The sequence below is a fragment of the Orussus abietinus genome, unplaced genomic scaffold (assembly GCF_000612105.2).
Source record: "Orussus abietinus isolate OABI.00-Male unplaced genomic scaffold, Oabi_2.0 scaffold40, whole genome shotgun sequence".
Classification (NCBI taxonomy): domain Eukaryota; kingdom Metazoa; phylum Arthropoda; class Insecta; order Hymenoptera; family Orussidae; genus Orussus; species Orussus abietinus.
Window position 1 is genome coordinate 653,979 of NW_019394244.1, and position 15,662 is coordinate 669,640.

Here is a 15,662-nt window from a genome sequence, read left to right on the forward strand (position 1 = left end):
TATAACCCTTTACCCGGCGAAACTTTCCGAGGCAATTTGACCCTTTAAAGGGACTTTAATGGGAATTTCGGGGAGGATAATCGAGGGTAGAAAGTTCGAAATTGGGGATGAAACGGTGAGAGCCTCCCCAAAATGTCGAGGCAATTTCTTAAATAAATTAACGAAGCACCGGAATAGAAGGAAATTCTTAGGGGGAGCGAAAGGAGAGACATCCACCTCTCCGGCGATTTTTATCAAGGGAGTTTGTTGATAAAAGATAAGTATAAAAAATAATAGAAATCCCAGAGGAAAGCGTACGCCCGGAGAATCCTTCTGCGAGGGGAATGAGGAGGGGCCAGGGTGGAGGAAAGTTTCCCAGCGACTCTTCGGGAGGGAACAATACGATCTCAATTATGTATTCATGATCTCGAGGGTGGAGGAGGGGGTGGGAGAGACAGAGACCGAGAAAGGCGGCCGATAGAAATGAAATATCCTGACCCCCGGCCCGGGAGAGTTTTCCACGCCCTTCCGATATGAGATCCAAATTGTTTTTCGATATCTCGAGGAATTCCGCCATCTCTACCCCCTTTCCTATTCCTCCCCCCAGCCCTCCGCTTTCGGCTCGATTTCCCTCCTCACTCAATATATACCCGGGATTTTACGACCGGCCCGAGAAATGACAAACAAATCGCGATTAACGTCACCGGGGGTGTCATTGTTCATATTAAAAATTCATATCGTAGGTCAATAAAATTGTTAGGAAAATTCAAAGTGGCTCCCCATTCCTGGTGACGTCGCGTCTAGTTTCCTGGTTCGACCAGGGTGCGGGAAATTCTCCAGGGGAGGCAACAAGGGGGAGATAATAAATCCCCCGCGGAGGGTGGAGGGAGAGAGACTCCGGACATAGGTACGGACCGCGTACTCTCCATTGTCGAGTCATTTATATTTCATTGCGCCGCGACGTACGGCCGCACCCCGGAGGATCGCGTCTTCGTCCTTTTGCCAAGAGGAATGGCGTGCATTATGCAGTACAGCCGGCCTGCATTGAATAATTGCGCCAGCCATCCTGCCGGACCTGCGCCGTGTAAAGGAAATTCGGAACCCCCCTCGTATCAAAAAAGAAAAAAAAAAGTGTCGCCCCTTGCCACCCCCGAAGCACCTCGCGGACTAATTCTGGAGGGCACCTCGTCCTTCCAAAGGATCCTAAATATTCTTTTCGCGGGGTACTATTTTTTTTTTNATATATAGCCGGGAAATTCGCGGGGGGTAAATTACTCACCGTTGGGCGGGAACTCGTAGAAGAAGGCAGATCTCGGGCTCAGACAACTGGAACAGAGAAAATTACGGTTAAAATATGCTAACAATTAAAGCGCGGCTCCAGAACGGTGGAGGGAGCCGTTTCAACCCCTTCCTCCTATTTCACCTCCCCCCGGTACACGTAAATACACCCCCCCGCTGTACACGCCTTTATTCCGGGCCATACGCGTGCTCCATTTCCCTCCTTCGCGCCGCATGCGGATATTCCGCGAAACTCGTAAAATCCCACCCTAAAAATTCTCCCCCACCCTTGTCCACGGATTAGAACCTACCCCAACGTATGAGCAATCGTGATCAATAAATGGATCGTCTATTTTAATAAATACGGGATTTTTATTATCAAGCCGAGGAGACATGTCTCTTCCCAAGGGGTGGATGATAAAATTCCTAGGAACATCCCCTAGGCTCCCATGTTTTTTCCTCCCCGACAAAAGGTGTCGCACCGAGTACTAGGGATGATTTTAAACGTCGGCAACGGGGACAATCCCCGACTTGATATTTTTTATGCCATCCCCCAGGTGCAGAGCGCCCCCGGTCGCGCGAATGCAGTTCCCAAGTGCACTTCGGGGTGCGCTCTTCAAGGGGGTTGGAGGGAAAGAAAAAATAGGGGGAATAAAAAAAATAGAAATAGAGAAAAGGGAGAGAAAGGGCGGTCCATAAAGCAGGCGGAATGATTTACGCGAGTTGTCGCGTCCAGTCGCTCCCGTGTGCAAGGTGCATCGAGAGCCGAGGACACCCTCCACCCCTCCACCGGAGGGGGTGGGAGAAGGACCTCGCGATTGAGATTTATTTATCTCCTGGCCATAAGTTCCAATAGATTAAAAAATTGCGTTGGAGATACTGGATGGAAAATGAGAAATATCGGAAATAAACAAAGACGGATTATATATAATAAACTTCGCCCCCGAATGAGATATCAACCCCTTTAACGACTGACTATGGGAATCGTATTAAATCCAGATATGATAATTAAAAACAAAGAAAAGTCAACATTTAATAGGTAAAAAAATTCCGTTGGAGATACTGGATGGAAAATGAGAAATATTGGAAATAAACAAAGACGGATTATATATAAATAAACTTCGCCCCCGAATGAGATATCAACCCCTTCTACTGACTATGGGAATCGTATTAAATCCAGATATGATAATTAAAAACAAATAAAAGTCAACATTTAATATGTTAAAAAATTGCGTTACGCAGGGAGGTTAGAGGAGAGGAGGAGTGCGGCTTCCGCAAGGAGTCCGCTTTGGCCGGTCTTGCGGAATAGAATCGCCGACGGTGACCCTCGAGGTACATACACACGCGGAGAGACGAACCGTAATACTAACCGCATACTAATAGGATCCTTTGACGAAAAGCCAACATCTCAATGGACAAACCGAATTGCGATTCTCCCTCCACCTACTGGACGGCGTCGTCTCTTCCGGATGCGTTCCGCATCGGTCCCGGATTGTCCCGCGAAGTGCATCCGCGACACGCGAAACCGCTCTTTGACGTCTCCCGCCGTGATTGCGATTTTTCCCGATTTTCCTACATTTTTCCCCAATTTTTCCCGTATCCAGTGCAGGCCTCGTTATCCTTCTCGCGTGCTTCTATTTTTTTCCAGCCTCCCTCAAATAAATAAATAAATAAATAAAAACACACACACATTTAATCGCAAGAAACAATTATTTTCCCTAGTACAGAAAATTTATGTCGTTTCACAGGAATTTACCATTTTTTTTTCCTCTCCTCTCCATCTAAAGAGGTTAATCCCGAGGCGAGGTCAAAATGAATCTCCCTTCCTATCAGATAGTAATAATCGGCCGCTGATAACGTTACCGCGCGGGGTACCTAGTTTACGGTTTTACTTTACGACGAGAGATCATTACCAGCTTATTAATTTACGAGGCGATCAATTCGCGCCTACCGGAATATTGTGACGCGGGTTATTAGTGCGCGCATGCGTCATTAACCCTCGCCGGTTTACAGGGGGCTAATTAATTGAATTAAGATTGCCAGGGCCGAAAGGCCATCCGGCGTCGGATTAATCGACGCTCCAAATTCCCGGCGTAATTTCATCGGTTCCCGATCAGCGACAAAAAGAAAATTAAAAAAAAAACAAAACAAAACCTCCATTAACCTAACCGAGGAAATATGTCCTTATTAATTCAATGAAAAAAATAATTCAAGTCAAGCTTAATGTGATTATCGCAATATTTCTCCCGTTTGACGAAAATCTTTTTTTTTTTTTTTCCCCAGGCAAGGATCGCGATCCTGCATTATCCCCGCCACCCTTTTAATCCGGGATTATCGTCGCTTTTTACCGGCTACCTGTGGAGCATCTAATTAGCGCGTTTATTAAACCCCCCACCCCCCGATCGAAAGCCACGAAAAATAATAAGTCCAAGTGACGGGAGAAATTCGATCCGACGAAGTGCCATCCTCCTCTCCCTCTTTAAACTATTTCTCGTCATAACGGAAATCCGATTAAGCCCTCGCGGATTTCTACACCCGGTGATAAGCGGATTCCACCGCGTTTTAAGCGGAATATCCACTCGTCGCGTCTCCGCCGCGAGTAAATCGCTTATAAAATAAAACTGGTTTCCTCCTAGGTACATCGAAAAAGCAAAACGATTAAACTATACCCCCCGATAATTAACCGGGATTACCGCGACATTACCTTATCGCACCTAGGTACATCGAAAAAGCAAAATGATTAAACTATAACCCCCGATAATTAACCGCGACTTGATCCTCCCTAGGGAAACCCTGGTTACCCAGGTCCCTTGACAAATATATTAAAAACAATTTCCCTTCTTCAGGGTATTAAATTTCTATTCCCCTCGTGCTGTATATCCTACCTTTCCAGATAGTCACCCTGAGATCAGACTTTTCAGACTTTTCAGACTATTCAGACTTGGCAAGGGTTCAAGGCCCAACCAGACGCTGTACATATCGACGTCGCGGCGTCCCGCGCCGTTCGTGCGTGCACCGCGGCCGTTAATGCCCGGCTGGCGATAATGCCATTTAATAACGTTTCGCATTCCGCGACGGCGGCACCTTGGGCGGCTGCGTCTAACGAGCAACGCCGAGTTAATTAGCCATTAAATAACAAACAGCCGGCACGCGGATGGTATTTCGGGCCCGGGACGCGCCTTAAGGGAAGATCAACCGCGGCGTTCTTAAGAATAAATAAATAAATAAAAAAAATCCGTGGAATAAATACAAAAGAACCCACGCAAAAAAAACCGCCTTAAGGGAAGATCAACCGCGGCGTTCTTAATACCGACGCGCAACATAATAAAAAAATAAATAAATAAATCCGTGGAATAAATACAAAAGAACCCACGTAAAATGATTTTTGAAAAACGACCCCGGAAGTGCCCCCGTTTCATTTTTTTATAATTTATTTCGATATCGCCCCTCGGTGGCGAAAAGTCACTCGAGTGATTAAAAAGAGAAGGAATGGTGCCCGTTAATTATTAAGTTAATTATGGGGTAAGAATCAGTTGGAGCGTTATTTCGAAGTGGGAGGATTTCCTCCAGGCGGAGGGGATTTTCCGCAATAAATCCCGGAAAATTTGGGGGTTTACGGGGGAACTCACCTCTGGTAGTTGGGCTGCTGGTGCACACCCGGCGCCGGCGTCGTTGCATTCTGAGTGGCCAGGGCGAGTTTCTGTTGTCTCTGCTGCAGCATCTGCCGACCGAAGACGCCGTACCCGAATCCGTAGATCTCGTCCTCCTCTTTGTCGCTGAGGCAACTCGACGGCTGTTGGAAAAAAACAAAAAAAAAACAGAGAATCACCGAATTACTCTACGAGAAATCCGTGCGAAGTAAATAAATAAAAAAGTGATTATGGAGCGCAATTGAAATAATTCACGTTACGACTCTTGGAAGGGGTATTTAAATTTCTGAGCGTTGGCTGTGCCTCCATTTGAGGAGTGTACAATTTTCCGGAATTTCCTTTCAAGGGAGTATGAATGAAAAATCCTGTAGTTACATGGTCGGGTAGGAAATCGCAATTGCGTCGGGGGGAGAGAAGAAAGACGCTGCTCACCGAGTATTTCCCGGGCACGTAAATGGGTTGCGAATGACTGGTGGTGAGCTGAGTGTTGGCCATTCTGGGGGAGGCATTTGTTTCGCGGCGCCGCAACTCCTCGAGCGGCTCCAGGACATCGCCGTAATGCGTTCTGAAGAGGTCTGCATACCTTGAAGCGAGTCCCTCCAAGTACCCCCTCTCGCCCTCCTGGAACACAGGCACGCCGGGACGTCAGAACGTGGGTCGTGCGTCGAGTCGCGCTGAATAATGCGAACCCGGATATTACCATAGAAATGTACTCGCGAGCGAATTAACGTCAAACCGAGCCGAGGTCTCGGAGACAAAGAAGAGCCGACGCCCGAATCGACTGGTTACTAACCTCTAAAATGTCGAAAAACAAAATAGGACAGTACTTACGAATACCTCGTTCGGTGCCTTGTATCGCAACCGAAGGGTAACCTAACCTTACCTCTTTGTCCCCGGTTCGTTTGGGTCCGGTCCAGTGAGGTGGCTGACCAGTCCCCTCGGCGGTCCGGGCGACACTGAACAGCTCCCGCTCGCCGCTCGCGGCCTTATATACTCGCCGCTGAGCCGAGCCCGCGAACCGACCAATCAGAGCGCGGGAAGCCGACTCGGCGACTCGCGCTCTGCCACCTGATTGGTCGGCTCCATCGGAACGATAACCATGGCAACGCGTCATCCGAAGTACCCCGGGGTGAATATTTCGATACCGTGGAGAGTTTTCGGGCCTTTTTAATACCGATTTCTCAATATTAATATTAAATTAGGATATTCTACCGTAGAATTAGACTAGTTAGAAGGCAGAACGTAAATCTGGATCGCCGGTCTCGGCGGATTCGCAGATTTATGTTTATATTTATTAATTACTGGAAATTAGCTCCTGACGCTTATACGCGATAAAAGGTATTTACGGTAATGAGGCTTCTCAGGCTGCGTCAAAATTAGGAGGCGAGACCGGTCTCTCTCTCTCGTCCCGACAAAAGGACGAAAATCCCCCACGTGGCCACACACGTCGCGGACATATTGTTTTCTCGCCGCCTCTTACGAGTTAACTAAACCCTTTCCCTTTTACTCCCTTAAATCCATCCGACGCCTAGCAGGTGCGGGAAAAATGACCCGATAGAGTTCGAGCGGGGATCCGAGGGCGGAGGTTCCGCTCCGGGAGCGTTGCCTTTGCGGAATAAACTTTTGTCCGCGTGTTTGTCCACCCTGATTCGGCCCTCGTAGGGATCCTGTGTACAGAGGGGATATATATCCTCGGCAGGCAAAGTGGACGACGAGAGAAGGAAAGGAAATGCGAGAGTTCTCAACAGGTGCCCATCGAATCGATCCTCCGGTGCGGCCGTTCCGCGGGTTCATTCCGCACCCCGGCCGGGAAATTCCCCCGTAAAGGAGTAACGCGTCCAAGGAGGAATTCAAATCCGGAGCACCGGTTTTTATTTATTACGAGGGGATCCTCCTAGAATCCGCCATTTTGTTCCCAGACATTGCACACCGTGTTCCCGTAGGATACATGAAACTCGCAGGAGAGGACTCGACTTTTCCGGAATTTCCAGCCAAATGCTGCGGAAGGTTCTACCAGACCGCGTTACATATGCAGGAACGAGGAAGAGACGGAAAGAACAACGGGAGAAAAGAAAAACCAAGATCCCCAAGATGGCGACCTCGAATGCATGTATATAAACCTGGAATTGCCACTTAACCAGAATTCAATATAATTTCTTGCAAAATTTATTCCTAATTCATTGCTATTTTATTGCGCAAGAATAGAAATTTTTTCCTCCTATACTTTTCCGAAAAATGTTGCCGATGTCAGTTTTATATAAATCTAGCACAACAATTATTAACTAAATGCTCATCGGTGAATTATATACCAGAATTTATTACTAATTAATTGCTCGCAGAAAAATCAAATTTCAATTTTTTTCCCTCACCCCTAAAGGACTCCCCTAGTCCTGTCGATAAATCCTCCCTAATCGAAGAAAAGAAAACCAATACGCAAATATCTGAAATAAATGATTGATCAATAAGAAAATAATGAAAAATCCCCGTGAAAGAAAAGTCCTCCAGAATGGGAGGAACTTCCGCTTCACTGCTCGGCCAGGTCTGGAAAAGTAATCTTCGCCACTTAATTGAAGAACAGCGGAGAAAAATCGACTCCTCTCGGGGGTGGCCCATTAGCCGGGGAGTAATGGTCGCGAAATGATTCAACGAGGGTGGGAAATGGAGGGAGGATGAAACAGTCGAGGTTGGCACCCCTTAAAAATGGGGTAAGGAAATCACCTGAGCGGAATCCTGGAGCAATCAGGGGGTGCCCTAAAAAGTGAGATTTTCATTACGATAGCGCGGCTAGGACACGCGGAAATATCGCGGAATCCGGAGCGGGGGGTACCTCCGGGACTCGATAATCCGCGACTATTAATTATGGGATTCCGATCACCGCGAATCGAATTAATTCCCCCTCCGAAAGGAGTCACGGCGACTCTGGATTATTATTATAAATGTCGCGTTTCATGGATAATAACGAGATAACGATTGCGATAAAATAGTAATTGATGCCAACCGGTGGGGTAATTAAACCTCGGTTTCATGGGATTTTCATAAAGTGGAGGAATTTCGCGTCGATGGTTTATGCAGTGACCCTCGAGAATGGTTCGGGGTTATGGGGAAGTTCGGAATTATGGGGATGGAGGGTCGTAGGTCCTCGGAAACGCCGAATCTCGAAGAGGGTCTCGAGTGGCAGCTCGGAAACCCCAGGACGAGGTGTCCTTCCCCAGGACTCACCGACCGGAAAGGAAAGTTTAATCGGCAGCGATAATCAGGGAATAATTAAAAGGGAAACTTCCCCACCGGTTGCCTTTCGGCAACTTCCTCCTGAGAAAAAGGACGAAGCGGACGTGCATTCGGGACATCCCGAGTCCTTTTTCGCTCCAACTTCGCAGGACCTCTATATACCCCAACCGAGGATGCAGATTTTCCAGAAGTTAAGTCGGAGGAAGGAGGAAACTCGCCGGCGAATGGAAAACCGGAAGAAGCGGGTAAAGGACCGAAATAAAAGAAACAATGAAAAAGGACGAACTCGAGGGAGGGGAGGAAGAAAAGGGAAAAAAATGGGGTAGAGAGTGGCGAGGACGTCGTCCATGAAATGCGGAACTTTCGGAGCTCCTGGCGGAACCTCAAGCGGTTAACAGACCGGATCGTCTCCTTCGGGGGAAAAATAGGGTCCTGGACCCCCCTCGGCGGTTTCGTCGGCTCTTTGATCCGAGCCGTTGGCCTCGTCGCCGATGCGCGCCCGATACAAATTGATAGAAACTTGGTTGGTAATAATTTCGCCTCCGCCGCCCCCGGCGGGTATCGCTTCAAAGACCCGGCCCCTCTGGAAGGGAAAACTCGAGCCAGGACCCTGGAAAACTCTCCAGGCTCCTGCCTTCCGAATTGAAATACAGGGGGGCAGGACCAAGGCAAACAGCTCGGAGGGTGTCTCCTCGACCGGGGAATTCCCTCCCTTGAAGAACCGGAAGAGGAATTCTAGGCTATCGAATTAAATATAAAAAATTACCAACGGTGGAAAAGTGAGGCGTTAACAATTTTCTCGGGTTTCCCTGCACCTTAAAATCCAAGTGCCTCGTCGAAATCGACGCAAAGGGGTTCCATTTTGGTTGAATTTAATATAAAAAATTACCAACGGTGGAAAAGTGAGGCGTTAACAATTTTCTCGGTTTTCCCTGCACCTCAAGATCCAAGACGCAAAGGGGTTCAATTTTGGTCCTTGGCAGGACCCTTCGTCTTCTAGAGCGAGGATCGTACATCCGTTAAGGTCGTTCCTGTCCTCGTTTCCTTATCCAATCGAGGTTCTATTTGCCGAAATTCCCGGAGTTCCCCTCATCGTCGCCCTAACGATGGCCCGGGTGGGAGAGGGAGGATATCGGATCCTCCCCAATTAATTACGGGGCAACTCGAGGATCCGGCACTTCCGGGCGAAGTGGTCCTCTCGCCGAGTTCCGAATCGGCGATTCTCCAGGAGCGAGGACACCGGGAATCCTCCAGGAGGGTAAACCCGCCCGCGGAAAAAATCCGCCCCCGGTAGGAGCATCCGGAACTCGAAAGGGGTCCTCCTCGTCCTTGAGTCGATCGCGAGTCCTCGTTTCCGGAATTCCGGAAGGATCCTCATTATCGAGTCCCAGGACAGGCACTGGATGGGCTCCAATTTGCCATCCTGGGAGAATCCGGCACTCCTAGCCGTCGCGATTCCGCGGGGAAGAGTTATGCCGGAAATAGAGGGGCTCTTCCCTCCCCCGTTTACGAAGGATAGAGGGAATTTCCCCTCGTATCATTCTAGGAGGAATACGGCGAAAATGTACCTCAATTATCGAGGAGTCCTTTCAAAGGACTCGGCCCTTGGTTTCGGGGTGGCGGCCGCCCGTGCGGAATTACTTTCGGCCGCACCCGGGGGTCGTTGCTCCGCCATTAGTGGCGAGAGGTGCATCCCGACGCATTCATTCCCTGCCTCATTATTTACATATACTTCATTTGCCGTCCCGAGGCCCCGCAGGGACCGCGGATAGTAATTCGAGCCACCTCCGGAGGCGGAGGATCCGATCCGGAATCTTTATTCAGATCGGCGGTCCTCGACCGCGTCGAAATTCAAAAGAGGACGGAAAGGGCGAGACAGAGGAAAGGAAGCCTTCCGATTCGCGGATTTCGAATCCAATCTCGACACCACCCCCGCAGGCGGGCTCTTTGATTCCGCGCCGGCGGAATTAATCCGCGACGCGTCCCAGAGGAGGCCTAAGGAACCGCGGCCAGGGGCTCGCGGAATTAATCCGCCGATCAGGAGGGTTGGAAGAAGACAAAGGGGTGGCTTTTCAATTCCACCTGACCCCCCCTTTTTTTTTTCGGGAGTTCCGGATTTTCTAGACGCGTCGTATTTCCGCAGCTTCCGCAGCACCCTGAGAAGAGTTTGCGTCCCGGGCCTCGTCGTCGGCGTCGCGAAATTTTAATCACAAAAATGCATTCCGCATTGTGCCGCGCGCGGAGGGGGCAGGGGGACGAGGCGGCGTTTGAGTGGAACGGGAGCACCGGGATGGATTGTTGCATCCTCGAGTGCAGGGAGTGCAGTTCTGAAAAAGCGCCATTGTCAGTTTAGCGCGATCCCCGGTGCAGTCCCGGCTGCACAGACTGCACCGACCAGCGTCACCACGGTTAGGTGTGACATTTTTAAGGCACCCCTGCCCCCCCTCCCCGAGTGCAGTTGCAGTTGCACCGCGACTCGACGACACCTGCGGGAATTAATGTCGGCCTTTGCGGAGATTCCGGAATTTCGACGGCCTAGATGATTTTCTCACGCGTTCCCGATCCGTCATCCGTAAAAAGTGCTCATATGTATGAATTAATATGTATTAATATCATATGTAAAAAATTATCATCTTCATACGTACGAATTAATATGTATTAGTATCATATGTAAAAAATTATCATCTTCATACGTACGAATTAATATGTATTAATATCATATGTAAAAAATTATCATCTTCATACGTACGAATTNCGGGACAATTTAAGAATTTTTTTCTTTAGTTCAAATAATAATTTATCGGAGTCAAGTGATTTTTTTAATTCTCGGTGCGCGACACGAGATCAGACAGTAAAAAATTATCATCTTCATACGTACGAATTAATATGTATTAATATCATATGTAAAAAATTATCATCTTCATATGTATGAATTAATATCTATTAATTTCATATGTAAAAATTAATATGTCTTGATATCGAAACGTCGAGACAATGAAATCCCACATTTCAAACAACATTTTTCGTACCGACTCCAAGCAAGATTTAAAAATCCAAGTACAATAAATTCCCCGTCTAATTAGAAGTACCCGTCAATACATATGCATCTGCGATCCGCGAGAAAATTCATAATCAAAACCCCCGAACAACGAGTCCGCGATTCCGAGGGCCGCGACGCCTGCAACGAGAGGTTGCACTAACAATTAATGATAATGGATCGAGGCCCCTTAATTAACAGCCCTCGAGCAGGGAGGGTAATGATAAATCGAGAGTGGCATTCTAACTCGAATGAATCCCGCGACTCCATTAAGCCGAGCCCGGTTGCATCGTCGGAGTGCATCCCGATGCACCCCCCTATTTCGGGGGAGGAGGGGTTCGAAAAAGAAAGCGGGAATTCCGGCCCGGAATTCCCGTCGGAATTTCACCGCGGAATCCCGGAATTCAGGTGCCGGGTGGCGTGTAATCGTAATTTCGCGCTCGGCGAGTTCGGTTTTGAGGGGGGTTGGGGGGGGTTGGGTGAATATCGCGAGTTCCATGGGAGGGGGGGGGAGGCTAGAAAACAATGGCGGGTCCCATTATAAAACGAGAATTAATGGCGATGTAAGTATAGGCGCGGGGGTCAATTGTGCGAAGGCACCGCAATGAATAACCCGGCGATGCCGGCGCCATCAAAGCGCCGCGACGTCGGCCCCCCCCTTCACCCCCTTCACCACCCCCTTCCGTCCCAAGAGCGAAGTCGCGCTCGCCAATTTCGACCGAGTGCACCGACGCGCACCTCAAAGTGCAGCGCGATGGAGAGAGAGAGGGAAGAGTGGAAGAAAAGGCGGAACGGAGAAATAGGGAATGGGAGAAAGGAGGAGGGATCGTTAGTCCCGCTCTAACGCCGTCGGAATGGCGACCGGAGTCTGCGTTACCTCCTTGGAATGACGGAAATGGTAATTCGAGTAATTACGAATTTATTTCCTCAGGATGCTCCGAAATGAAATTTGGATCGAGAGAAGGGGACAAGAAAAGATTTCTTGTACCTAGGAATTATTTCGTCCATTCGGGGATTAATTGAATCGAGTGATGCATCTTATCATTTCTTATCAACGCCGTGTCGATTTAAATGCAATTTGGATAAGGCGAGTGCACTTTCATGGGGTGGTTCTTTGGCTCCCTCAAAGGGGTTAGCCCCTGCAGGGAGGATGCACCTCGGTATTCTCGCCATCTAGAGGGAGACCCTCCTCGAATTACGCGTGTGCGAGTTAATTAGACGCAATTACGCCGACGGAGAGAGAGCCGCGGACCTCGCGGGGCGATTTCCGCGTTCTTTCACCCTAGCGAGAGAAACGAGGGGAGGAAAAGGGGGGCTTCAAAAGCGAGACGGTTGTAAATGGAGTTGTGGGTCTGCAAGGCGACGAGGGAGCCCACCCCATGCACCCCCATGCCCTACGATGCACCCTTGCGCCCTGACATGCACCCCTCCATGGGGATCGACGCCATTCACCGTCATTTTTTCATTCCTAGACGGATTACCCGGGAATCGATTTCATATTCCAGGTTGAATTTAATTAGAGTAATTATCAAAACCCGGGGTAATTACTTCGAGTCGTTACGAGGGAGCCGGAGGTCTATGGGGGTCGTTGCATCCCGCCATGTGACGGGAAAAGGAGGCACAAAGGCGATTAAAGGCATCTGGGAGGTCGACCTCGACCTCCACGAGGAGATAACGAGCCACGACCGATTTGGCCCGAAAGAGACGTCTTTGATAACGACCGAATTTCCCGTTTTTTTTTTTTTTTTTCCGCGATCGATTAATCAGGGTGGAGGATCCTCTATTTACCTCCCCCCGAGAAAGAGAATCTTAGGAGCAAAGAAACAATTATCTCCGGTTCAATGAGGGTGCAATTAAATTTTCGGGACTTTTTTCGAGGGGAGGGATTTTATTCGTCATTCGAGGATGACGAGGGAAGAACCGGAGAAGGAGGAACCAGACGCGGGCTCATTAAAGACGCCTCTTCTTCCCCCTTCTCCCTCCCTCTCTCTCTCCGGACGTCAAGTTTGAAATTTTAATTAGTAAAAATCCAATTCAAGTCGAGGCGCGAAGCCACCTTCGCCCTCGGCTTGAAAGGATACCCGATCCGCTCGAAATCGGTTTCGAATAACGCCCCCGGTGACGGAGCCACCCCGGCAAGATGGCCACCCTGGGGTGGATTTAATTAGAGGAAATCTGAACGAGACGCGAGAACGAGGGACGGGAGTCGATACGAGGGCTCTTCGAGTAAGTCGAAGGGTCATTGAGAAATCGGGAGGAATGATAAAAAATGAGGCGCCATTGATAAGGTCACGAGGAAGAAAATGCGTCTTCGCCCTTATCACAGGGGATGTTAAGGGATGCAAATCGTTATCCGGGGCAAATGGGTCGGCGCAATTCTGGAATTTCCCTCGGCATCTTTCCCGGGGTGGAAAAAGGCCGAGATCCACGGAATCCGATTAGGGGTGGAGGTGGAAGGTCGGAAAGGGGAGTCGCGACGAATCAGTTTCGGTGTCACGTAGGTATTCCGCCCCACGTTTCGCCAACCTTGTACAAGGCGAGCAACGGCTGAGGGGGTTCAAGGGGGAGGTGGAAGGTCTAGGGTGGAGGTGGTTCCCTCGATAAGGTATCGGCGTCATTCAATTTGTAGCTGGGCCCCGTCGATTGTGCGCCTTGATGCCGTTACTACACCTCAGACCTCGAAGGTAAGACCTGGACACCTCCTCCGGGGGTGATGGACCCCTTTCGACCTCCGACCCCCCGCGAAGACTCTCTTAATTTTTCCTACGATTTAAATCTTCAAAAAAAATTTCATTGAACCAAAAAAAACTATTTTATCAACTCAAGGGATATACTTTCGCTGGAATAAACTGAATTAAATCCAACGCAATGTTTCCTCGGTACCGGGACAATTTAAGAATTTTTTTCTTTAGTTCAAATAATAATTTATCGGAGTCAAGTGATTTTTTTAATTCTCGGTGCGCGACACGAGATCAGACATACACGGGAAATTAATTTTTCCTACGATGTAAATCTTCAAAAAAATGTCATTGAACCAAAAAAAAACTATTTTATCAACTCAAGGGATATACTTTCGCTGGAATAAACTGAAATAAATCCAACGGGACAATTTAAGAATTTTTTTCTTTAGTTCAAAGAATAATTTATCGGAGTCAAGTGATTTTTTTAGTCCTCGGTGCGCGACACGAGATCAGACTGCAATTACCACACGTAATTCATCGAGGCAGGTATTCGTCAATTATGCGCACCAGGATTCGCGTTTCCACCGCGACCGCAGCAATGCTTTAATCCGCGCCCTGCCGGGAATTCCGCGTGCCCTGTGTAAGCGGAACTCCCGCGTTCCCGAGGGAGCGCGGAATCCGAGGACGCCCTTATCACGCCTAGTGCGGTCCTTATCACTGGCGACCCCAGGACCCCTGGCCTTGGCCAGGTTGCACCAGGTAATTCTCGGGTCGTTTGTCGAGAGAGATGGGAAATGAACCACGTGCACCGACATATCCAGGAATATCTATATTACGTATACGGATGGTTTCCAGGTACGAGTACTCGGATTAATGGAGAGGCAGTTCTGTACCTGTAATTCCTCGGTGCAACTCTCGGCCCCCCAGCACCGTGTACCCTCCTCTTTCTCCCCGGAACCGTCACTATTGGCGTCTACCGTGGTCTCCCTCTCTACCGCATCGTGCTAAGGATAAAAAGCCTTCGTCAGTGAAATGCACCCTCATTCGGTGAAAGATGGAAAGCGAGAAAAACAAGGGGATCGCCAAGGCTCGAAGTTTTCCCAACGTCGAGCCTTGCCGATCGGGAATTCATTGGGAAAACCCCTCAAAGGAGATTCATCGAAGGGGTGGGTTTTCAGAAAATCGGAAATCGCTCGCAGACACATGTAGGGTGGTTTTTAGAGAAATTACCCCGAGAAAGCAGCGCTTAGAGCCAAGGGAAAAGGAAAGGGTCCTTAAGCGCAGCTCGACGATGACCCGAGAAAGCGTCACCCCCCAGAGGGGTGCAATATCTGTCCAAGGCGACGATATCGGTGACACTTTAGGGCGGTGTATTTTACAGTTGACAAAGGGTGTACATCGGAGGCGGAAATTTCCTCGTCGAGCCAAACTTTCGGACACTTAAGGGGTTACACCCCACTTTGACCCACCCAAGAATTACGGTTTTTCAAGAATTTTTTTCTTAACAATTAACACGTTTTTATCCAAATTCAAGTACCGTAGTGTATTATACTACTATTAAACGATAAAATATTTTTTTGTATTTTTTTATTTACAAAAATGGCGGCTTGAGAGGGGATTTACCGGAGCGCTGTGTGGGGGGTAAAAAAAAAATTAAACCGCGAGGGAATATTGTTCCCAGGTCCCCCGTTAATTTCATAATTAATATTAATATATGTACCGTCGATCGTAAAGCGGTTTCTTCGGCTCCGGAAATTTCTGGGAGGCTCCGAGGGCGGAAGTCTCCCCGAAAATTCCGCTCGAGGGATC

The 15,662-nt window shown here is 48.7% G+C and overlaps 1 protein-coding gene across 3 annotated transcripts in view; it reads right to left on the reverse strand.

Annotated features, from left to right (window-relative positions):
* Positions 1–15,662, reverse strand: part of LOC105704408 — a 140,848-nt gene that overhangs the window by 34,004 nt on the left and 91,182 nt on the right. For 2 of the 3 annotated variants that reach the window (XM_012433612.2, XM_012433611.2), the window contains exons 2-5: positions 14,747–14,857; positions 5,340–5,528; positions 4,887–5,050; positions 1,259–1,305 (exon numbers count right to left, since the gene is read on the reverse strand). In XM_012433612.2, coding sequence (XP_012289035.1) covers positions 1,259–1,305; positions 4,887–5,050; positions 5,340–5,528; positions 14,747–14,857 — 511 coding nt within the window. The remainder of the gene's footprint in view (positions 1–1,258; positions 1,306–4,886; positions 5,051–5,339; positions 5,529–14,746; positions 14,858–15,662) is intronic. The other variant, XM_012433613.2, reaches the window with a different exon arrangement.